The sequence below is a fragment of the Chlorella variabilis genome (genome assembly GCF_000147415.1).
Source record: "Chlorella variabilis unplaced genomic scaffold CHLNCscaffold_3, whole genome shotgun sequence".
NCBI classification, from domain to species: Eukaryota; Viridiplantae; Chlorophyta; class Trebouxiophyceae; order Chlorellales; family Chlorellaceae; genus Chlorella; species Chlorella variabilis.
This window is the reverse complement of record NW_005435085.1, coordinates 1,157,617-1,179,590: the sequence shown is the minus strand read 5'-3', so window position 1 is coordinate 1,179,590 and position 21,974 is coordinate 1,157,617. Positions and strand designations below refer to the sequence as shown.

The 21,974-nt window shown below is 66.8% G+C and overlaps 5 protein-coding genes across 5 annotated transcripts in view; 2 read left to right on the top strand and 3 right to left on the bottom strand.

The window, feature by feature from the left end:
- The window catches only part of CHLNCDRAFT_140640 (hypothetical protein), a gene marked incomplete at both ends in the record, with an annotated part of 2,877 nt that extends 1,783 nt beyond the window's left edge, over nt 1-1,094 (bottom strand). The window contains 4 exons of the mRNA XM_005850576.1: nt 149-401; nt 510-595; nt 747-848; nt 960-1,094. Coding sequence (XP_005850638.1) covers nt 149-401; nt 510-595; nt 747-848; nt 960-1,094 — 576 coding nt within the window. The remainder of the gene's footprint in view (nt 1-148; nt 402-509; nt 596-746; nt 849-959) is intronic.
- A 335-nt stretch (nt 1,095-1,429) lies between these two features.
- Nucleotides 1,430-6,907, top strand: CHLNCDRAFT_56914 (hypothetical protein; the record flags this gene model as incomplete). The annotated part of the gene is made up of 10 exons (XM_005850861.1): nt 1,430-1,455; nt 1,594-1,650; nt 1,798-2,179; nt 2,644-3,073; nt 3,259-3,659; nt 3,811-5,342; nt 5,538-5,630; nt 5,747-5,858; nt 6,022-6,339; nt 6,523-6,907. The coding sequence occupies 10 exons, from the start codon at nt 1,430-1,432 to the stop codon at nt 6,697-6,699; spliced, it is 3,528 nt and encodes a 1,175-aa protein (XP_005850923.1). The 3' UTR covers nt 6,700-6,907.
- Nucleotides 6,908-7,338: 431 nt separating this feature from the next.
- CHLNCDRAFT_50324 (hypothetical protein) lies at nt 7,339-10,574 on the top strand (the record flags this gene model as incomplete). The annotated part of the gene is made up of 8 exons (XM_005850860.1): nt 7,339-7,413; nt 7,797-8,923; nt 9,059-9,155; nt 9,290-9,392; nt 9,547-9,674; nt 9,859-9,995; nt 10,146-10,325; nt 10,451-10,574. The coding sequence occupies 8 exons, from the start codon at nt 7,339-7,341 to the stop codon at nt 10,572-10,574; spliced, it is 1,971 nt and encodes a 656-aa protein (XP_005850922.1).
- A 2,525-nt stretch (nt 10,575-13,099) lies between these two features.
- CHLNCDRAFT_50323 (hypothetical protein) lies at nt 13,100-15,512 on the bottom strand (the record flags this gene model as incomplete). Its single annotated transcript, XM_005850575.1, has 7 exons — nt 13,100-13,429; nt 13,582-13,695; nt 13,816-14,050; nt 14,226-14,301; nt 14,439-14,522; nt 14,690-15,148; nt 15,329-15,512. The coding sequence occupies 7 exons, from the start codon at nt 15,510-15,512 to the stop codon at nt 13,100-13,102; spliced, it is 1,482 nt and encodes a 493-aa protein (XP_005850637.1).
- Nucleotides 15,513-17,463: 1,951 nt separating this feature from the next.
- On the bottom strand, nt 17,464-21,253 carry CHLNCDRAFT_19680 (hypothetical protein; the record flags this gene model as incomplete). The annotated part of the gene is made up of 13 exons (XM_005850574.1): nt 17,464-17,562; nt 17,709-17,806; nt 17,948-18,065; nt 18,173-18,377; nt 18,597-18,737; nt 18,920-19,057; nt 19,199-19,284; nt 19,464-19,577; nt 19,747-19,939; nt 20,078-20,159; nt 20,383-20,704; nt 20,863-20,997; nt 21,110-21,253. Coding segments are annotated over 13 exons (1,875 nt in total), but the record flags the coding sequence as incomplete, so codon positions are not given.
- Between the last annotated feature and the right edge of the window lie 721 nt (nt 21,254-21,974).

Below are 21,974 nucleotides of genomic sequence, written 5' to 3'. Positions count from 1 at the left end.
GGGCGCAAGATGTATGAGACGGGCGGGGCCCACGGCTGCAGGGGAATGCACGGAGCAGCGCAAGGAGGAGAGCAGGGAGGAGCAGGGGGCCATTGGTGCACTTCCGAGAGAGGCAGCAGTGACGGGCGAGCTGCTGAGCGGGCAGCACCTTCGCGGGCCAGATGTGCAGCGGGATGCGGGTGGCCACTCCGCTGCTGGCCGAGCCTGCTACCGACGCTGCCGCCGATGCTGCTCCGGCCTGGCCTCCCACGCCGTTGCTCTTGCTGCTGCTGCCTCCCACACCCTCCTGCTGCTGCTGCTGGCCGCGAGCGGCACGGTACTTCACTATCGCTTCCAGATAGTACAGGTACCGCACAGCAGTGCCGCGGAAGGTGGGCGGCAGCCAGGCTGGCAGCGTGAACCTGCACCGGGCAACCCCCCAGCATCACACACGTCAGGGACCACATCGGCTGCTTGGGGCACAGTAGGCTCTACCTGGGCATGGCAGCACAGCAGGGCGGGCGCCCCACCTGACCACAAACCGCCGCAGGCTGAGGTCGCTGAACGTGCCCTGGGTGGCTGCCTGCAGCCTTGACTGCACCACATGCCGCTGCACCTGCGGGCAGCCGATGCGCAGCAGGCACAACGCAGCACACAGCCGTCAGCATGCCATGCTGGCTTGATTCAACGGTGTGACGGGTTGCGAATCAACCGCGTCCCTTTCGGTCCACAAGTGCCTCGCCCCAGCGCGCCCAGCCAGCAGGCACCTTGCGCTTGTCGGCATTGATGGGTGGCGTGGCGCGCCGGTACGCTGGCTGCACCCAGGACGTGTCTATCCGCTCGATGCCGCTGAACTCAATCTCCACCTCCTGCGCCACAAAGTGGGGCGGGGGCGCACACCGGGTTTGATTCAACTCAAGAGGGACCCCGCTCTGGCCACGCATGCCTACAATGTCCCAGTTAGGCCACCTCCTGCCCACCTGCAGCTCTACGGCCTCGGGCTGCGAGCAGGAGACCTGCAGCAGCGCGGTGACGGTCTCGCCGGGGCGCGCCGCCGCCGCCGCCAAGGTCAGCTGGCAGGCCACCAGGCTCGCGCGGCCAACTGGCTCGGCCATCACCGGCGCCTATGGCTTGGTCTCGCCGCTCCGCAATGAGGTGGCCAACTGTTGCACGCCCATGATCGAGCTGCAGGGGCTTGGTGCAAGGTGCTGGGTGGATGGATGGAACGTGGCAACAATAGCACACACAGGCAAGCGCAAGACGAGCGAGGAAGGCTCCTGTACTGTGAGAGTATTGCCAGCTCCTTGGTTTGAGTTGGTTGGGGGCATTCGCGCGTATCCACAGGCTGGTGATTGGTCACAGCTTTTTAATTCTACGGCGTGCATGTAGAAGGCCAGAAGGTCGCGGCCAAGGGAATGGAATTCCTCGCGAACTTCAAGCAGCAACTGGAATGCTCCCAGTGGTAGGCGCGGGCTGGTCAGCTGTGTCCGATAGAACAGCCTCGGCGCGCGTGCCCTGATCCACCTTGCGCCGCCAGCCACCGCCAGCCGGCTGCCAGTGGCTGACCGACGTCTTTGCAAAATGCACCACATTGCTGCTGCTCTCCCGGTGCAGCGGTGCACTGTTCGACAAGCCACACAGCTTTTCGACCTGCGGCCACACCTTCTGCTAGTAAGGAACCTTACTGCTCACATCGCCAGCCCTCCTCCCTCCGCACCCGGCACCGCTGCTGGCCAACCAAGGGTGCCTAGCCTTGGGCACCTTAGTTTGTGCTGGCCGCTGATTTTTTTTGATCCAATTTGTTCCGCCTGACTGCAGTGAATGCGTGATATCCACCCTGGAGGGTCCCGGCATCAGCAAGAGCGAGTGTCCCGTCTGCAGCAGGCCGGGGTGGAAGAATGACCTCCGCAAAAACCACCCACTCGCCAGTGTGGTAGAGACCACGCAGAAGATTTCGATCAACGCGGACAAGAACCAGGAGCAGAAGCAGGCAGCGGCAAGGGCGTCACGGCGCAAGCATGCACAGTCCGCAGCACCACCCGTCGGGCCCGGCAGCACTGCGGCTGCCTCGGACGCAGCGCGCGGCAGTGTCGGCGCAGCGGTTCGGCAGCATGCCAGCCGCAGCCGCAGCCCAAGCGCGATGCGGCGGCGGTGGGATCGTTCCGTGCCTGATCCAGAGGCCCAGGAAGGGGAGGAGGAGGTGGGCAGGAGGCAGGTGCAGTCAGCAGGGCAGCCGCAGCAGGAGCATGGGCAGGAGCAGGAGGAGCAGCAGCAACAGCAGCCGCACACGGCAGAAGGAGGGCGGGGGCGGCACGCATCGAGCGCAGGGCCTGCTTGCTCAGCTAGCGAGCAGCAGCTGGCGAGAGCAGCAGCGGCAGCAGCGGCGGCAGGGGAAGAAGCGAAAGCCGTGGTGGGGGCACGGCCGGATGGCGTTGGCACTGTGCCTGCTGCCGACAGCGTTTCAACTCGAGCGGAGCCCACCACCCCCGACGCCGTGGTTTATGACTCTGATTGGGAAGAGCGGGTGGGTGCTGCCATGCCTGTGCACCCCCCTATGGGCCACGGCCGCTGCTCTGTGCTTCCTTGGCAACATGCGCCCGTGCCAGACATCGCCCGCCACCTGCCGGACGCTGGGTTTTGCCTGCCTGCGCCGTCACCGTGCAGATGCTGGCACTGCCGCCGCCCGCCCCTGAGGAGCTGCCTGCCCTGGAGGTGGAGCTGGAGCTGCTGAAGCAGGCGCTGCTGCTGTGTGACCAGCTGCCGTGCCTGGGCGGCCCGGCAGCCCCGGCAGCCGAGGGAGGCAGCGGCAGCGCAGCGGCGGCGGCAGCGGCGGCGGCAGATTTGGGAGCACAGCCTTCTGAGCCGGCTGCGGATGGCTGCCCTGCAGTCATGGCCCCTCCCCAGCACGAGCCATGGCAGAAGGAGGCAGCAGCCGTGGCGCAACCTGAGGCAGAGATGCAGCAAGCTGCTCCGGCGGAAGCAGCAGCAAACCCGGCAGCACTGCATGTTGAGGGCGTGCAGGGCGAGCGGGTGTTGCAGGTGCTGGGCCCAACTCAGGAGCTTGATGATGAGACAGGCGAGCGCCGCTTGTCAGGTGGGTGGCACAGCGCAGCGGTTCTGGCAGTGGCGCGCATTCCAGTGAAGCAGACGGCTACGCATTGCGGTAGAGGGCAACACACCCTTTTGCCGGCCTCGCTGGCTGCGAAATCTGGCCTCCCGCCTGTGAAGATAGCTGCGGGCAGAGCTGACTGCCGCCGCTGCCGCTGCTGTACGCTCCAGGTCGGAAGCGGCGCAAGCGCTACTCTGGGCGCAGCGTGTCGGCAGCCAGCCGCACCGCGTCTGCCGTCACGACTGCGGCAGGGCCTGGCAGGGTGGGGAAGCAGGAGCAGGCGCAGCAGCCAGCTGGCGCTGCACAGGCGGCTGTTGCTGGTGGCAGCGGCAGCGCCTTGCAGAAGCGTGTGGCCCCGGGAGCCAACAGCAGCAGCGACGATGACGACGCTTTCAAGCAGCCGCCGGCGCGGCGGCAGCAGCGCACGGTCCAGCAGCGGGGTGCGGAGCGGCCCTGCAAGGCGGCCCTGCGGTGCGGCGAGAAGGTGGAGGTGCTGTGGGCGGTGGGGTGCCAGGCGGGCGCCCAGCTGGTGCCTTTCCACGGCCAGGTGGTGGCAGTCAACCCGGCAGAGGTGCGTGGATCTCAGGGGCTTATGCGCCGGTTGGCACAGCACTGGGCTCGCAGTCGCAAAGGATGGCTGGCAGCTGAAAGCAGGCCTGCCTGCCCTGGCCTGCCCTTTCTCGACTGACCGCCTGCCTGCCTGCCTGCCCTTGGGCGTGTAGGGGCGGCACCAGGTTGAGTACGTGGATGGCGAGGTGGCGTGGCACGACCTGGATGAGGAGCAGTGGCGGCTGCTGTCGTACCGCGAGTACCAGCAGGCGGTACAGCAGTACCAGCAGCGCAGCAGCAGCACTCAGGGCAGCGGCGGCAGCTCCTCGCCAGCAAGCACGGAGGGCAGCGGCAGGGTGAGCAGTGGCAGCGAGGGGGCAGGGCATGTCGGTGCAGCGGCGCCGCCCGCTGAGAAGGCACCACCCGCAGCAGCTGCGGCCGCAGGCGCGGATCCCTATCTGTTCATCTCCAACACAGAGGTGCAGGTGGATGCAGCGCTGCCACCTGGCAGGCCGCCAGGGCAGCAGCATCAGACCCACAGCGTGCAGCAGAGGCCATTGCCGGCAAGGAGGCCGTTGGCGCCGCCGCCTAAGTTCCACCAGGCTCCGCAGCAGCCCCACAAGCAGCTGCCGCCGCCACCGCAGCACCAGCATAGAGAGCTGCAGCAGCAGCTGGAGTCCTCACAGCTGCACGACCCCGAGTGGTTGCAGGCAGCCGCCGGCAAGCCCGCGGAGCAGCAGCAGCTGCCGCACTCGGCAGCAGCAGCCCCAGCAGCATCGGCCGCTGCCATCCAGCAGCAGTTTGGAAGAAAGCGCAAGCTCCTTCCTGGTGAGGATGGCGTGCTGCCTGACAGGCTGGAAGCACCAGTCTCTACTGCTGCTGCTGCCGGCGGCGCAGGCCATGCCCCGCTGGCTGACAGCCAGCAGGGGGAGCAGCAGGAGGAGGGGCACACGGCAGCTGCCACCCACCATGCGCCATCTACCCAGGATGCCGCCGGAGCGCTGTTTGAAATGCTGGCTGGGCAACAGCCCATCCCATTGGCGGCGGCAGCCAGCGGAGGTGCCATTAAAGGCAGAGGTGCCCTGCCGCTGCAGCCAACCGGCAGGCACAACACGGCGGCACCGGCATCAGCAGCCGCCACTTTTGTGCCCGCCAGCCAGCTGCTGGTGAATGGCCAGCAGCCAGCGGCGTGTGCAGCGCCGCCAGCACCGGCGGCAGGCATGCCTGCCGGCCCTGCATCACGGCGCAGCGGCAAGGTGCTTCAAGACCCGGGCCTCTTTGCCAGCGACAGCGAGGAGGTGGGCATTGGCGCAGCCCCTGTGGAAGCAGCGCCAGCAGCAGGGGGCCCGGCAGCAGCCTCGGAGCTTGGGGATGTCCAGCAGGGAGGCCACTCCGAGCAGCAGGAGCAGGAGGGAGAGGAGGAGGCGCCGCCTGCGCTGCGGGTGCAAGATCTGTTCAAGGGCGCATCACCTTCCCAGCCGAGCCTCCACGGCTCTCCCGAGGCGTCACCTGCCGAAGGGCAGGCGGCGGCGGGGCCGGCGCCGGCACCCGCTAGCGGCAGTGGCACAAGCCTCGATGCGCCGTGCCAGCCCGCCGCCGGCCGGCGGTGCTGGGTGATTGGCGGCAGCAACACGGAGATACAGGGGCAGGCGCTGCGGCTGCAGGCGCTGCTCGGGGGGCTGGATCTGGAGGAGAGTGTGACAGAGTGAGTGCCTTGGGGCGTTGGCTGGCCTGCTGGGGCGCTCGCCTGCCCCTGCCTGGGCGCCCGCTGCCCCTGCCGGTACTGCGCTTCCCGCCTACCCCCATTTCCTGCCCCCTGCTGCCATGGCGCCCTGCCTGTTCGCCCGCCCCGCCGCTTGGCAGCTCACAGGCTGGCCCCGCTGCCTGGCCCCACCTGCAGGCGCACCACACACGTGCTGGTGACTGTCGACGACCATGGCCGCCTGAAACACCGCAGGCACGCCCCGTCCCCCGGCCTTGCCCGCCTGCCCTTGTGACGCCCCTCGCCTGCCCGCCTGTGTCGTTGGCTCCCTGCCTGCCCTTGTGGGCCTGACCTTGTGGCCGCCTGTCCTGACCCCAAGCCCCTCTGCCCCCCCTCACTCTTTGCAGCATGCAGTACCTGCAGGCCCTGGCCCACGGCTGCTGGTTGGTGAGCCACGCGTATGTGGGCGCCTGCCTGGATGCGGGGGCCTGGGTGCCGGAGAGGCAGTACCAAGCGTGGGTGAGTGGACGGGGGTGGGGATGGTTGGGTGGAATTGGTTGTTGTTGAGCCGTTGTGGTGGTGGTGGAGGGCGGATGTGAGGGTGGTTTGCCGGCCATGGCATGCTGGCTGCCCGTGAGGGTGCCTTGCCGACTTCGCCGCGCCCCAATCGCTGCACCCGCAGGGCCAGAACGACAGCCGCGATGCGCCCATGCTTGCGCGGCGGCGCCGTGCCACGGGCGCTGCCGGCCTCTTTGCTGGGCGCCGCATTTTCCTGGTGGCGGAGCGCGGCGGCAGCGGGGCGGTGCACAGCAAGCTGGCTGCCACCCAGCAGATGGTGGCGGCAGAGGGCGGCACGCTCGTGCGCAGCCTGGCTCATGGCGAGGGCGGCGGGCGTGGCGGCGCAGCGGCCACGCCCTCCCCATCCCCCGAGGGCTCCACGCTGCTGGTGTGGATGATCCAGACTAAGCAGGAGGCACTGGCAGCGCTGAAGCACGCGCAGGTGAGGCGGGCAGTCTTTCAGCTGTGGCACATTGCGCATGTGCGGTGCACATGTGTGAGTGGGATTGTGTGTCAGTTCCAACTCCAGCCATGCATGGGGCCACCACCACTGCCAAGCTGGGCCACGCTCGACGTTGTCCCCACACACCATGCGGCCCTTTCCGCCACCCCTCTTCACCCGCAGAGGCGCTACCCCGGCCGCCCTGTGCACCACCCAAACTGGGTGTTTGACAGCCTGTGCCGCGGCAGGTGCCTGGACCCAGCTGGTTACGTCGTCACGGAGGAGCGACCCTTGCCATCCGCCCTATCTGCCAGCGGCGACAGCGGCATCGGCAGGATGAGCCAGGCGACGCAGGGCTGATGGTGCTGCCCCTTCGTATACCTCATGTGTTGGGCAGGGGAAGCACCAGCTTAGCGGCACACCAGCTTGGTGGTCGCATGCCCGGCCCCCTACTTACCCACGCTTCCTTTGCAATTCCTTGTCTTTGATTCTAATTGATTTTCGTAATTGTTTGGCTTTGCTACCAGTGATTCAACCTAGCCCACTTATTTGCAATGTGCCTCCTGGCGATGGTGTTCCAGACTGGACCGCCGTGTGGCCACAGCTGCTCATGGGTTTTGGGGGCAGGATTGGGGGCTGAGGGTGCCGAGGAAGGATTTTCGAAGCCTGGGCAATGCCAACAGCCACCAGGGAGGCTTTGGCGGCAGAGGGGGCACAGCGCCGCACTTGGGTCCACCGGGGGTTAACCCCCGCCCGTGCACCAGCCTTCGCGCAGGCGGCCTTGCCCTGTTCCAATCAGCGGTCGTCCAATCAGAGGCATATTGATCGAGGACCCTAGGCACCGGGTTACCCCTTCTAGCCCCTGGGGCAGATCATAAGCAAAAGCTACAGGGAAGTGACAGATGGTGGTGTCCGCTGGGCACCGGCGAGCAGGCACATCATCTGAAGCCGACGATTCCTGCAACCTCCGCCGTTACCCATCCAGCTAGAGGCTCACCAATGCTAGCACTGCTGCTCTTGGCCGTGTTTTTTGCCGCCCTGGGAGCAGCGGCGCTGGCCCATGACCCGGTTCAGGTTGGCGGGCCCAGTCCAGCGATAGGCGGCGAGCTTTCAATGGAGTTACCGCTTATTTCCGCATCAGGGGACGCAGCGGAGCCCGCACAGGCTGGGCCGCGGGGTGCTGGTGCCAGCACCACCCACCCTGAAGAGGGGGCACTTGGCGGCGGCGGCTCGTGGCAGCCTACTCGGCTGGTGAGCTGAGGCTTCTTGAAGCTTTGTGGCACTTGTGGCACAATGGTCTCGCAGTGAAGTGCTTGGAATGACATCTGTGTCGTCTGCAGCACTGCCCTGCACTTGGATGCGGGCCGGGGGCGGGCGCTAGGTCACGGGGCGGCAAACCACCCAAGGCGATGCATGTAGTGCGCATCCACCCTGTGTCCCCCCATATGCCCCTGCAGGGCGTTGGGATGTCTGGAGCAGCTCCTGCAGCCTATGTGGAGCGCCTTGTGCTGGCCGCCAACCACACGCCCCAGCCGCTGCCGCTGCCGCCGCCCGCCGGCGCGCTGCCACAGCTGCCAGAGGGCACAGAGGGTAGTTCAGCCATCATTGGCACTGCGGCAGCGGCGCTGGTGCTGTGCGCCTTGTGGCTCACCAGGCGGGATCAGCAGGCGCAGCGGCGGCGGCGGCCGCCGCCGCGGGAGCAGCAGCAGCAGCCGGAGCAGCAGGCAGAGCGTGCCAGCAAGGCGCGGCAGGCGCTCTGCCGGCGGCTGGACAGCCGGGAGCTGTCCATGCTGTCGCCCTTTGCCTCAGCCGCAGCAAGTGGCGCAGCATTTGATGACGCTGGCGGTGCAGCGATGGATGGCAGCAGCCTGGCGCTGCAAACTGCGCCGACAGTCCTCAGCAGCGGCGCCAGCGCTGGAGACCAGCACAGCAGGCCAGCATCGCAGCTGCTGCACGCCGTTGTGCCGCTTCTCGGCAGCAAGCAGGCGTGTGGTGCCAGCTGCGAGGTGCCAGCGCCGCGTCCACCGCCGCACCCTGCCACTACCGCCGACACGCAGGCGGGAGCTAAAGCCTTTGCCGCCGCCGCCACCCAGCCGCCGTCTCCACCTGAGCTGGATGGCATCCTGAGGCAGGCGGGCAGCAGCACGGCATGGCCGCCCCTGGCACCCCGTCGCCGCACTGCCACCACGGTTTGCTCCCTGTCGCTCAGCGACAGCAGCACCAGCATCACAGCGCCCATCCCCATCCCGCGGCCCGCCAGGCAGCAGCCCGAGGCTTTCCAGCGTGGCACCGCATCCGCCCCGCTCAGCAGACGCAGCAGCACGCTGACGAGCAGCGCCGGCTTCGGCAGCACCTGGCACAGTGGCAGCGGAGGCCCCCTGGCTGAGCTGGTGCAGCACGTGGAGCGGCAGGAGGCGGCCACCGGGCCTCAGCACCCGGCCTGCCTCGACCGCCCTTCCTCCCACCGCCTGGACTGCCCAGCCGCCCTGCCCCCTCACCTGCGCGAGTGGCTGGTGGATGCGGATGCCGTGTCCTATTTGCAGCACCCCAGCGGCGCGCTGCAGGAGCTGGGCAGCGGCTCCAGGTGGGGCGCCGCTGGGCCAGGGCGGGGGGTTGACAAGCTGCACGCGGCCTCGAAGGATGCACCCTGGTCCATGTGTACATGTGCCGCATCTCACCCTTGCCCCTCTCGCCTGCACCCTCCACTGCCTGCTCGCAGCGCCCGTGTGTTCAAGGCGCTATTCAACGGCGAGGTGGTGGCGGCCAAGGAGATTGACATCGGGGCGGGCGCCGAGATGCAGCAGGCGTTCCTCACGGTGCGGCGCCCGCTGGCGCTGGCTGTGCTGGGGCCTGGGGGCTGCCCCCTGCGGGTTGTGGTGCCTGCGGCAAGCAGCCACCTCTTAGGATGCTGACGCCTGCCGGCGGTCATGCCACATCTTGTGCAATGCAGGAGGCGGAGCGTCTGCAAGCCCTCAGGCATCCAAACATCGTTGGGCTGATGGGCCTGGCTCTGACCGAGTCCAAGGGCGTCGTGCTGCTGGAGTTGTGCGAAGGTGCGCAGCCTGCTCGTTGCTGGCAGGGCGGGAATGAAAAGCGAGGACAAAGGAACAGCAGCAGCTGGCGACCACGACGTGCACAGCAGCGCCGCTCCCTCCCTGAAAGTTTCCAGCTCGTCCACACGCTGCTCGCTTCCTCCCCTGCTTACAGGCCGCGACCTGCATTCTGCGCTGGACGTGAAGGCAGCCGGCAGCGATCAGCGCCTGTTCAGCTTTGGCAAGAAGGGGCGGCGGGTAGCCTTTGAGGTGGCCAAAGTGCTCAACTACCTGCATTCCCGGGTGAGCTCCCAGAGCCGAGGCTTGAGTGCAATGCCGCAGCTGAGAAACCTTGCTGCAAAAGCTGCAGAGCCACGCCCAGTTCCCGCTGCGCCTGGACAGATCTACGTGTAGCGCGCTCGTGCACCAGGCAGATCCGCGCCCGCTTCTTGCTCATGCCTCGTCCCCTCCTCTCCCTCCGCCCCAGGGCGTGATGCAAATGGACCTCAAGAGCGAGAACATCCTGCTCACAGCCTCGGGAACCGCCAAGCTCGCCGACGTCGGCTTCTCTCGGAACCGCGCCGTGGCGGCGGATGACACGCCGCTCAGGGGCACCTTCTCCTGGTGAGGGCATGCTGCCAGCTGCCGGTGGCACAGCTCCATGCCGCGTGGCCGCTGGTTGGCGTGCTCAACACAGGCTGCTGCACATCTGCCAGGCTGGCCCTCGTGCTGCTGCCTGCCCGGGCTCAACTTGCTGCGCTGTGCGCTCTGCAGGCTTGCCCCCGAGCTGCTGCTGGGCGGCGCCTGCACCCCTGCTGTGGATGTCTGGGCCTTTGGCGTGCTGTGCTGGCAGCTGGTCACGGGGGAGCACCCGCAGCGCGGCGCCATGCGGGCGCCACGAGTGCCGGAGGAGTGCCCTCAATCGGTGGCCGACCTGATCCTGGAGTGCATGAGGTGAGTGGGTGCGATATCTCAAACTCCCAGAACAACATCCGCCAAAACAACAGCTGCTGTGCTGGGTTGATGCCAGGCCGCCGGCGGTGCTCAGCTCACCTGCTCGCATCCCTGCTTGGCTGCAGCGATGACCCGTGCGACCGCCCCATCGCCAAGGATCTGCTGCAGCGGCTGGGCCGGCCGCTGCACAGCAGCGTGTCGCTGCAGGCGCTCAGCCGGCTGTCGCTGGACAAGCAGCGCAGTGTGTGAATGCTCACACAGATTGGCCTGCCAATCACTCAACCGAACAATCATATAAATCGAGCCGCCGCCACACCCTGGGGCCGCTGCTCTGTTCTGATCATTGAACACTGACTTCCACTCCCATTGCATGCCTGGTATGCATGCTTCTCTCCTTGCTTCCCGCCTTTCGCCCTCTGAACACACTGCGAAGGCTTGCTGCTGCACCTCTGCTCGAACCGGTTAGCCTGTTTCCACTACATGACCCTTCGTACCAGTCATCCCTTGACATTCTTTAGGAGAGTCTCTCATCTCGTCCATTTTGAAGCAAAGCCAGCAGGCTTTCCATCTGCCAAATGTTTCTCCCAAATCTCTTCACAAATTCTTTCACGCCGCTGAGCGCGCCACATGGCTGTAAATCTCCCTTGCAGACGGGCGAGCATGGGAGCTTTCAGGCGGCGCATGGATGGGGATAGGCCATGGCTGGACCTCCTGCTACACTGTGGCTGTGTCGATCGACGGCCCAGTGCTGCTTCCTGTGCGCCGCCACCGCCGGCCGCCGTCTCCCGCTGCCACCGCCGCCGCCCCTGGCGGCCACTCATGGGCTGCCAAAACTCGCATCCCAGGCATACACCCCACACCATACTACTGCGCAATCGGCCGTTAGACCCCCCCTCCCCAGCTGGTCTGCGACAGAATCTAACGAAACCTACACCTGGCAGCGCATTGTCAAGCTCTTGAGCCAGCGAGGGCCAGCCCTCGCCCCGATCCTCGCACCAGCTGATCCATCACAGCCACCTCCGCCACGGTTCAGCCATGCAGCAGATCAGCCTGACGACCGTGGCCCTGAGGCCCGTGGCTGCCTCTCAGCGGCGTGTGGCAGGGCCTTCGGCACGCCCCCTGGGCCTGCCACTGCGGCCGGCAAAGCCTGCAGGCACGTGCGGTTTTGAAAACCCATCGTTTGATCACGCCGGGTGTTGAACTGTCGGAGCTGGCCACTCCGACACGGCTGGTAGCGCCCCTGCCGGAGCATCCACTGGCGCCGATGCCTGTGCCGCGCTGCAGCCTCACCCGCCGCCTGCCGTCCCCGCCCTTGCGCAGCCCGCCGCGTGGCTGCTGCTGCCAGCAAGCCCGCCGACTTTGACGAGCTGCTTATGCTGGTTGCGGAGAAGTTCGAGAAGGCTGACAACAAGCCGGTGGTGGTCGGGTGAGTGCAGCGGGGGCAGGAGGCAGCTGATTTGAGTGCAGCGGCGGTTGACTGGGCGCGAGAGCAGCGTGTACGGACGAATGGTGGCAGGCTGTTGTTGCGGCCTGCTGCGTCTGTTGGTGTACACGTCAAGGCAGAAGCACCCATGCATGACGGAATCTGCCCTCCCCGCCCTCCCCTCTGACAGCTACCTTGCTGGGGCCGTCTTCGCCATTGTGGTTGCTGGTGAGGGGATGGGACCTCCAGGGTCTTGTGCATGCAGTGCTTTTATGATGCCTGAGCGCTGTGGCTGGCGCCCTCATGCATCACGCCGTCTTGAGGCATCCGTCAGGCACATCGCTGGCTGACTTGTGTTTGCTGCCTCACCCCCTCCCTGTCCCCGTCTCTACTCTCGCCTCATCTTCCGTGCGTCAGAGTGGTTCATTCACCTGCCCCTCTTCAACATGTGAGCATGGCAGAGGCTGGGGAGCACGCCCTGGTGCCGTGTTGGTGCAGAGGGGGCCGCCGCTCATGCCGCCCCCAACTCTGCGCGCGCCTCTGGCTGGCCGGCCCCTTAACTCTACCAGCCCTCTCCTGTGCCCCACCCCCGCCCCACCCCACCCCCATGCAGCCTGCTGGGCTGGCCCATCCAGTTCCTGGGCCTGGTCGTCACGCCCTACCTGGCGCTGCGCTACTTTGTCAAGAAGGAGGCAGACCCGCTGGCGGATGCAGAGGTGCGCAGGCTGGGGTGGGTTGCATTGTGGGCGGGCAAGCTGGGGCCCCGGCTGGACAGACCTTGGCGAGTGGCGAGTGCAGAACAGGCCGCTGGAGTGTTGTTGGGCTGCAGCCTGCGCTTTCCGGCAACCTGCCCCTCCCTCGCTCCCCTGCCCCACAGATGCTTGTGAGCAAGTACACCGCTGAGCTGCCCGGCCTCGGCAAGAAGTGAGCGGGGCAAGCGACCGAGTGAGAGCTCGCCTGTTGTCACTGGGCCCCCGGCGCCGACCGACCTCGTTTTCCCCAGTCGAGAAGATCAACACAATTTTGGCTGTGTGCTGATGCTTTTTGCTTGCGTTCCTGTCTGCCTGCCGCTCCCATTTGCCTGCTCCACGTTGAGTCAGAGTTGATTTTGGCTGATACCGCCGCTGTACTGACGATAATTTTTCGATACCTATTTGTACCGGCTGCTGTGTAGTAACGCCCGCTTGACACACAGGAGCACAGACGCTGCCACCACACCTGATCACACATGGGGATGGCCTCTCAGCACCGTACAAAGCGTGGTCCTGCCATGCGAGCGGCAAGCAACACAGCAGCTGGGCGCAGGCAACGACAAGTAGTGTTGTACAAGCAGGCCTGTGCCAGGGGCGCGTCAGTTTGCCGGCGTGCTGCTGCTGCCGCCCCCGCCCGCGCCTGCGCCCTCCCAGCTGAACTTCTTGTGCGTGAGCCAGGCGCTGGCTGAGCGCATCAGGCTGATGGGAACGAGCCTGAATGTCCAGTCTCGGCGCAGGCGGGTCAGCCACGTCTCGCCTGCGCTGCTCCTGAACAGGCTCATCGCCATGTCATACACTCGCGCCACGTGGCTGCCGCGGGCCGCCTCAAACCGGCGCAGGCTGTCCTCCAGCTCCGCTGCGCTGAGCTGCACCGGCGCCGAGCCGTCGGCAGCAGAGGCAGCCTTGGCCGCCGCGGCGCGGTGCAGCGCCTGCAGATTCATTGAGACAGGGGCGCGGAGGAGCGGGAGCGTGCCTCAGTGCGGCAACACGATGAGGACCCTCAGAGACGTGGATGCCCGGCTGCCCTGGCAGCGAGCAGCTGCCGTGGCCCACCAGCGGCACAGGCACCCTCGCTGCTCACCACAGCCAGCTCCACCGCGTCCTCTATCCCCTGCCCTGCACCCTGGCCCAGGGTGGGCAGCAGGCCGTGCGCCGCGTCGCCCACCAGTGTGACACAGCCCTGGCCCCACACCTCCTGCGTGCAGACGCACACGCCGCACACACTTGGGATGCTGGTGAGCATCCACCCCGGGGGCACAGCAAGCAGGCGACGCCCACGGTTTGGTCAGCTGCGCCACACGCGTCTCGCTGGTACCGCCCGCAGCGCCGCCATGCGCAGCACCTTGTTGGGCGGCATGCTCCACAGCTCGCCCACGTGGATGTCTGCGGGGCGCAGCGCGGCTGCCATCTCCGGCGCGGGGCTGCCATACTCGCTGCACAGCTCCACCACTGCCTGCTTGGCCTGCTCGGGGCTGATGCCGTGGCTGGTGCCCGGCAGGGCGGGGGTGTAGCGTGCAAAGCTGGCCTGGGTGGGGGAGACCTGGTACAGGCTGCGGGAGACAGCAGGAGAGGAAGCAGCGGCAAACGTGAGTGGCGGCGACTCCTGGCGCAGCACGGCCAGTGTTGCAAGCACACCACGGTGGCAGAACTGGTTGCTGGACGTCCAGTGCAGGCCACAGGCAGCAGCAGCAGCGCTGGCTGTGGCAGCTGCCACACCGGGCTCACATGCATGTCCCAGATTCTCCATAGAAGAATCGGTTGCATTGGCCGTTCAGGCCAGCCCGCCAGCCATCCACACCGCCTGCAGCACACACACAGCAGCAGCAGCAGGCCGCCACAGAAAGGCAGCTCAAGCTGTGTCACCCATGCAGCGCCATGATGCTGTGTCATGTGCATGCCCTCTGCCAGCACCATGGTCAACAGCGACAGCAATCGAACCTGGCAGCTGGGTGAGGTCTATCAAGCCCCTGTAGTAGCGATACCCGCTGTAGACGGGCTCCCTGCGGGGGCCCCCGCTCTGCTCTGCATCAGGAGGCAGAAGAGGGGAGATGTCAAGCCATCCCGCCACATTCAGGGACCGTTGGGCTCCCGATCGTGATGCTCTGCTGTGCTGGCATGCATGCTAGCGACAATAACTCAGAGGGCCCTGCCAAGCCAGCCTGCCACGCCGGCCTGCACAGCAAGCTCACCATCCAGGGAGGCGCGCACCGCGGAGCGGATGCCGTCTGCTCCCACCAGCAGGTCACAAGCCACCTCCTGCACCGCCGCCTCGCCACCTTGGCCCTCGCTCGCCAGCTGCACCGCCACTCGCCCATCCTCGCGCAGCCGGAAGGAGCGGAAGGCCGTGCCGCAGGTGACGGTGCCGGGCGGTAGAGCCGCATACAGCGCCTGCTGCAGCGCCGGCCGCGCGAGGTTGCAAATGTACTCTCCCACCGGAGGCGGCGTGCCTGCAGGTGCGCCGCGAGGCGGCTCCGCCGTGTCCTGCGGCACCTCTTTCAGCAGCTGGCCGGTGCGAGTCGTCACCACCGCGACGCTGTCCCACACGCCGCCCGCCGCCACGTCATCCGCCAGCGACTTCCCCTCGGCCGCGCCGCTCAGTATCCTGAGCGCCGACATCGCGTTGGGCTGAAGCGCCAGGCCCGCGGGGCCTGCAATCGGAAAGAAGAAGGGGGGTGCAGGTGGCCCGCAGCTCAATGGATGGAGCATGGCAAGGCATGCGCCAGCCGTGCTTCTCCGCCTTCTGTGCCGGCTACAGCGCGGACGTCCAAGGCTGACGTAGCGGCGGCCTGCAGCCGTGTCCCGCTGCCTCCCGCTGCCTCACAACACACCTGACAGCATCTCTGCCTTGTCCCGCCTCTCATACAGCGACACCTGGGCCCCGGCATCCAGGAGAGAGCGGGCGGCGGTCAGGCCGGCGACCCCGCCCCCAACCACCACAGCCCTCAGCCTCAGCGGTGGACCCTGGGGCTTGAGCGTCCCATTCGTGGCGTGAATTGACGACAGCGCGGCCATTTTCGTGTTTAGCAAGGCGGGAAGTTCAGGGTCACTATTGGACACGATGTGACACAAAGGACAGCGGCCTCACCATTGGCTGAAGTGTATGCTGATCAAGCTTTCTGCAGCAGAAATTCTGCTTCTCCTGTCCACCCTGGCGCTGAGGTGGCGGCGCCCCCTCGGCAGCACCCCGCACTTGCGGTCCTGGTTACACATCACCCTGGTGAATTGAATTCGATGAAGCAGCACTTGCGCAAGCCGAGGCCATTCTGAACTAGCACTGCGACTCCAGAAGGGAAGCGGCGCACCCAAAGGCGCAACACTCCGGATCTCGAAGCAATTCTGTGTTCGGATGTTTGATCAATGTTTGCATCGCAGCGTGACACTTCCCGGCGCCGGCGCCCTGCCACTCTCGTTTGATCGCGAAGTCTCGGTTAATCTCAGTTGTTGTGCTCGCTCCTTGTTGCAAAGCCTTTCCACTGCTATCCACGAGAGCCGGCATTACAACACACACACCCCGTTGCATCATGCGCCACCTTCTCCTGCAAGCCATTCTGGCGCTGGCGACGATAAGAATTTCCAGTGGCCGAGCACTGAGGCAGGTGAGCTTGGGGGAGGAGCGAATCCGCTTTCGTGGCCGCTGCACAGACCTCCATCACCGCTCACCGCCGCCGCGTGCTTGCTGAGCTCCTGCACCCCCAGAATGTTTACTGTGCAGGACATCATCGACCTGGCCCCTGACGCACATACCAATCTCACATCCCAGGGTGCATGCCCAAATGCTATGCTAGATACATGCACATTGGAACATCTTGTCTGGTGCGACTCGTTACTGCAATCCAACTGCGCTTGTAGGCAAGCGGCTGCTATTTTATGAGGATGGCGTCTGCGACCAGGATCGAGACAACGACCCCGACTGTGGCGGCGGGAACCCGTCCGGCGCATGCGCCGTCTATGCTGGCGTCTCCATGTCGGTAAGGGGAGCACGCCATTCAGGCACAGGTAGACACGGCCAGGGCCTCCCGGCCGCCCCCCCTACAGAAGTCGTCTTGTCGTCTTGACCCAGCATGCCCCTGCCTGCAGCGTGGATACCCCGGCTATTGCACGTATGACATGGGATGCATGGCAATCCAGCCCCTGATGATCGACCAAGTGTGTGCAGAGATGTTCTACACCCCCCCGCTGTGCTCAGAGAGCTGCTACAACATCTTCGCCGCGGTGAACGCTGCGCCACGCAATACAGTGCAATGGCATGGGCGGGGGGGGGGGGGCAAGGGAGGCAGGTCACCTGCACTGCAGAGCCATCAATGCATGGCGTGCGCTGTCCTGAGGCCCCTGCCCTATCCCGCCCACAGATTGGGACCAACTGTCGCTGGGAGCTGCTGGATTATGAGTACAGCACCAACCAGCTGCAGGCCGAATACGGGCAGCCCGTATACTGGGTGTGGTGGACTCTGCTCCACTACTGTGGGCTCACGAACGCTGACGGCACCCCAACCAATGGCAGCCAAACTACCGGCAGCACCGCCTCTGACGGGGGCGGCTTCGCCGGCCCGGAGTTGGACCTGGGCTATGAGGCCGCCAGCGATGGGGGCAGCAATGGCACAGAGTACGCCTGGGGCTTTGAGTTGAATGCCACGGCAGGCCTGGACCCCAAGTTTACGGTGGACGATGCTGCTACCATTGAGCAGGAGCTCGTCACCGAGGGCAGCAGCCCCTGATGCGATCATTGCCCAGCGCCTTGCTCCAATGCGGAAGCGCTGGCCCAGCAGCCCCGTGCTGCCGCCAGTCGCCAGTGCTCAGCTCCATTTCTGTCCCCTGCCACCAGGCTGTGCCCAACAGGCTATGGTTCCGTAAGCAGCGTAAGCAGCATGTAAGCAGCTGGGAAAAGGGAAAGAGATGAGAGGCCCCAGTCACGGTTGCTGCATCGCAGGCATGCGCAACATGATATCAAATAAGAAAACAGCTGTCAGGCGCTGTGGCGCCCGGTGATGTCCGCCACCAGTGCCTCAGGCAGCTTGCCGCCCTTCTGGAAGCCCCTCATGTGCAGGATGGGCACGCAGCCGGCCTGCAACAACCGCGCAAGACACACGGGCAGCACAGCAGAAGCGTGAGACCTCCGCCGGCCTGAGCGCACATGCAAGCGGGTGTCCCCAGTTGTGCTCAGCGAGCCTGCACCCCCCCGCTGTCCCCACCCAGTCTCCAGCCAAGCACCTGCGCCATGGTCTTGCCATCCACCAGCTCGGTGTAGGGCCGCGGCTTGAAGGCCTCCAGCAGCGCCTCGCCCGCCGGGCTGCCCACGCGCTGGCACACTGCACCAGTCCAACAGCCAAGACCAGAGTCAGCAGGCGGGTCCACCAGTCCAAGTTCATCGAATCACCCCCTGCCCTCCCTGCTCCAACACCGCCTAGCCCACAGGCAACCGCAGCTGGCACCAGGGCCGGGCCACCCACCCGTCATCAGCGCCTGCAGGGAGTTCATCTTCATGTAGGGGCAGGAGGCGCAGCCGCCCTGCAGCGAGCAGCCCTCGCCGCCCGCGGGGCCCGGCACCACAGACAGCCCCGTCGGCAGCTCCACCTGCAGCGCACAGGGGTGCTGGTCGCCGCAAGCACCAACTCTCAAGCGGCCTCCGCCGCCCACGCCCAGCTCCCACCCACCCATCCACACACACACCGCACCCCTGCTCGCACCTGCTGCTGCTGGCGGTCTGTGGTGATGGCCTCGGGGCTGACGGGGAACACCACCTCCACCTCCACGTCGTCCCGCCCCGCCGCGCGCAGCATGCCCTGCACCTTACGCACAATGCTGGTGATCATGCCGCTCTCCGTGCCCAGCACAAACTGCAGGCGGTTGGGGAAGGGCTGCTCCAGAGCGGCGCCCAGCCTGCACACGGGGGGGCACCAAGGCGCGGCAGCAGCTCGGTGCGGTTGCCGGGGGCAGGCCACAGGCGGGGCGGGGAGCCCGGCTCAGTGCGATGCCTCATCCCACCAGCTCCAAAGCCGCGGCGGGAGCCGCGGCAGGGCCGGAGCGCCGTGCCATCGCGACGCCGGCGCCAGCCGATGCCACCTCCCTCCCTCCCTCCCTCCCTCCTGGCTCGCTCACTTGGCGGCGATAAAGTCGAGGATGTTTTGGGTGGACCCCACCACGCCCATGCCGCGCTGCCGCTTGGCGTCCATGGCCAGGCTGAACATCTCGCCGGGCACCTCAAAGTGGGCGGTCAGATACGCGTCGCGGTAGCCCTCCCTGCGGCACGGGGGGAGCGGGGGTGCCGGGGTGGAGCGGGCAGCCGTCGCGAGCGAGCGAATGCCAAGGACAGCAGGCGGCGGGGGTCTCGGCGGCCACGTCGTGGCATGCCCGCCGTGGACGCCACAGGCCGGCAGGTGGCTGGGCGGCAGCGGCGCGGGCGGGCCCGCAGCCACACTCACTTGACCAGCTCGCACACCTCCCCACCAAAGAGGTGGTGCACGATGCACGTGCCCTGCTCAAAGTAGCGCAGGCGCGGCAGCAGCGCGTGGATCGAGGCCTGGGTGTGCGCCGGGTGCAGCTCCCGCACCTCCTCGTCGCTGTGGGGGCAGGCAGACAGGGGGCAGGCAGACGTGGGCAAGGGTGCAGAGCACTGCCAAGTGCAAGGGTGCAGAATGCCGCCGGCGGTTCCACCTGCATTTCGGCGCTTTGCTGACGGGCCACGCCCCTGCCCACCCCACCTGAGGTTGGCCAGGGACTGGAACAGCTGCGCCAGGTTGCGCCCCATGTAGGTGTCAGGCCCGTACCACACATGCACGTCGGGCACCTGCGGCGGCGGCAGCGACGGAAGCAGCGGCGTGAGCACCAGGAGGCCAGAGCAGGCCACGTGCCCTGGCTCCCTGCATGCACCCTCTGGTGCTCCGCCATGGCAGTCATGGTGGGGGCCCAGGCTGCCCACGCCACCCCCCGCCGTGGTGTGCACGCACGAGCGTGCTGGCGCCGCACCTGGGCAAAGGCGGTGAGCACGGTCTGCACGACGTTGGAGGAGGTGCAGGTGATGGTGGGCACCACGCTGTGGGCGAGCGCCTTGGTCTTCAGGCTGGTGTTGATGTACACCACCTGCGGTGTGGGGTGGCGGAACAGCAGATGTGGGGTGCTGAGAAGGGTACTGTTTGAAACAGCCTTGGGAGCGGCAGGGGGAGGGGATGAGTGGCAGTTGACATGCGGCGGCGCCACAGCTGCCGCACAAGCGGCAGCGAGGCTTGCGGCAGGCCCCCGCAGGCCTCACGTGCAGCGAGTTGGGCGTGTCCCCCGCCTCTGCCAGGTAGGCATCGTAGGCGGGGCTCTCTGCGGCCTCGGCCAGCGAGCAGCCGATGGAGTCGGCGGACATGCGGTACACCGCCACGTCAGCGTGTCCCGCCTCATCCAGGATGGCCCGCACATTCTCGCTCATGAAGTCCACGCCCAGCACCGCAATGGCGCTGCGCTCGTGGGGAGGGGGGCAGGTGGGAGGTAGGAGGTGGAAAGGGAGATGGGGGTGATACAGCGGAGGGAAATGAGGCCGCACGCAACAGCGTTGCCCATGACGCAAAGCAGCAGGCCAGGCCAGCGCCACTCACGTGCACCCCGCCTCAGCCATCTTCACCGCGCCGTCAGCCATCACCAAAGAGTCGCTGATGTTGATGTGGGGCCAGCGCTCGGCTGCAGCGGCGGGGGAGACGGGAACAGCGGAGCAGGGCGGTCGGCCGCCGGCAGCCGGCACCCACAGCGAGACGGCTGGGCGCAACAGCCCGGCAGCAGCAGCAGGCAGGCGTGCACCAGAAGCAACGACAGCAGGGGAGGGGAGGGGCGCGTGTGGGCCCGCGCATCGGCCCGCGTAATCGGCCCACGCATCGGCCCTCGGCCGCCAGGCTGGCGAGCTCACCCGCCGACGACAGCACGCCCTGCACCTCTGGGTCCATGTAGAAGTGGGCCACCACGCCGACCTTCTTGGCCGCCAGCTGCTCCACCAGGCGGTCCACCACCGCGCCGTCGGGCCGCAGGAAGGCGTTCTGCGCCTCGGCAAACGCGCCCTGCGCCGAGGTGCGCTCCGCGCCGATGAGCAGGGAGGGGAAGCGGGGCAGGTCGCCCAGCAGCATGCGGGCCCGCCTCTTCAGTGACTCAAGCATGTTGAGGAAGCCGTTGGCGCGGCTGCGCGTCAGCACAGCGGCGCCCAGCCCCAGCTGCCCCAGCACAGCAGAGTCGACCTGCGGGACAAGCGCCAAGTGCGGGCGGGGGCGAGGGGAGGAGGGTGAGGGAGGGAAGAGGGCAGGCGCGCGGCAGCAGGTGGCCCCACAGTGCCTGCTGTGCAGCGGGCCCGTGCCATTCCTGCGCGGGCGGGCGGCTGCAGTGGCTCCAGGCCCACCTGCAGCAGCTCTTCAAGCGTCAGCCCCGACAGGCCCTCCACCAGCAGGGCGGCCAGGCCGCGCGTCAGCTCGCTGTCGCTGTCGGCCATCAGGCGCAGGCGGCCCTCGCCATCCAGCTCAGCAGACACCCACACCTGCGGGCGGAGGCCACCTCAGCAGTGTTTGGAAGCGCAGCGCAGCGTGCTTGTGCCTGCGGGTGGGCTCCGCGCAGCCGAGCCAGGGCTGTGGAACGCTGCGCACGCCCACCTGTGCGGTGCAGCCCATCACGCGGTTGGCGTCTGTGCGGGCAGCATCGGGCAGCGGCGCCAGGCGGCGCGCGTAGCCCAGCAGCAGGCGCGAACGCTCCTGCGGGCCGGCTGCCGCCAGCAGCTCCGTGGCCAGACGCTCGAGCGTGGGGGTGGGGAAGGGCACGGCGGGCGGCGCCTGCACGGGAAGCAGCAACGAAGCAGGTGCCCGCTCAGGAGCCCGTTTCCGCCTGCTTTCGCGTCCAACCGACACATTCTGCAAGGAGTGGGCATTGCTGCTCCACCCACCTTTGTCGCTGCAGTAGCCTGGGCCGCTGCGCTGACGGTCCGCTGCGCCTGCTGCCGTTGCTGGCAGACAACTGCCGCCCGCCTGCTGGCGCGAGAAGGGTGGCGGCGGGCGCCGCTGCGCCCGGAGAGAACAGTCACAAGGGCGCGCTGCAGCGGCTGGCAGGCCGCAATTGACGCCATTCTGCTGCTTGCTAGATGCTCCCGGGGGGTCTAGGTGGTGGCTGCGGGGCGATGGAGGGGAGTGCTAACCCAAGCTGCCGGAGGAGCCGACGGGAGGATCAGAGGGGCCGGCCTGCAACGTGAATGCTGTATTTTTTGCACCACACCCACTTCTTCGGCGACACTCCCGTCATTGGCAGCGCATGCGGGCGGCAAGAGGGGATGGGCAGGCAGGATGAATTGTGTCGTGTCAGTGAGTTTGCAGATCAGGCCAAGACGGTCAGAATGGCTGCCATGGCATGCCAAAATGGCGGCGGCAGTTTCTACCCGCGAGTCTACTCCAAACTGGCGCATGAGGAGGCCAGGCTGCAAATGCGGCAGCCTGAATCAACTCTAGGAGCCACTGAGAGCGGCGTGGA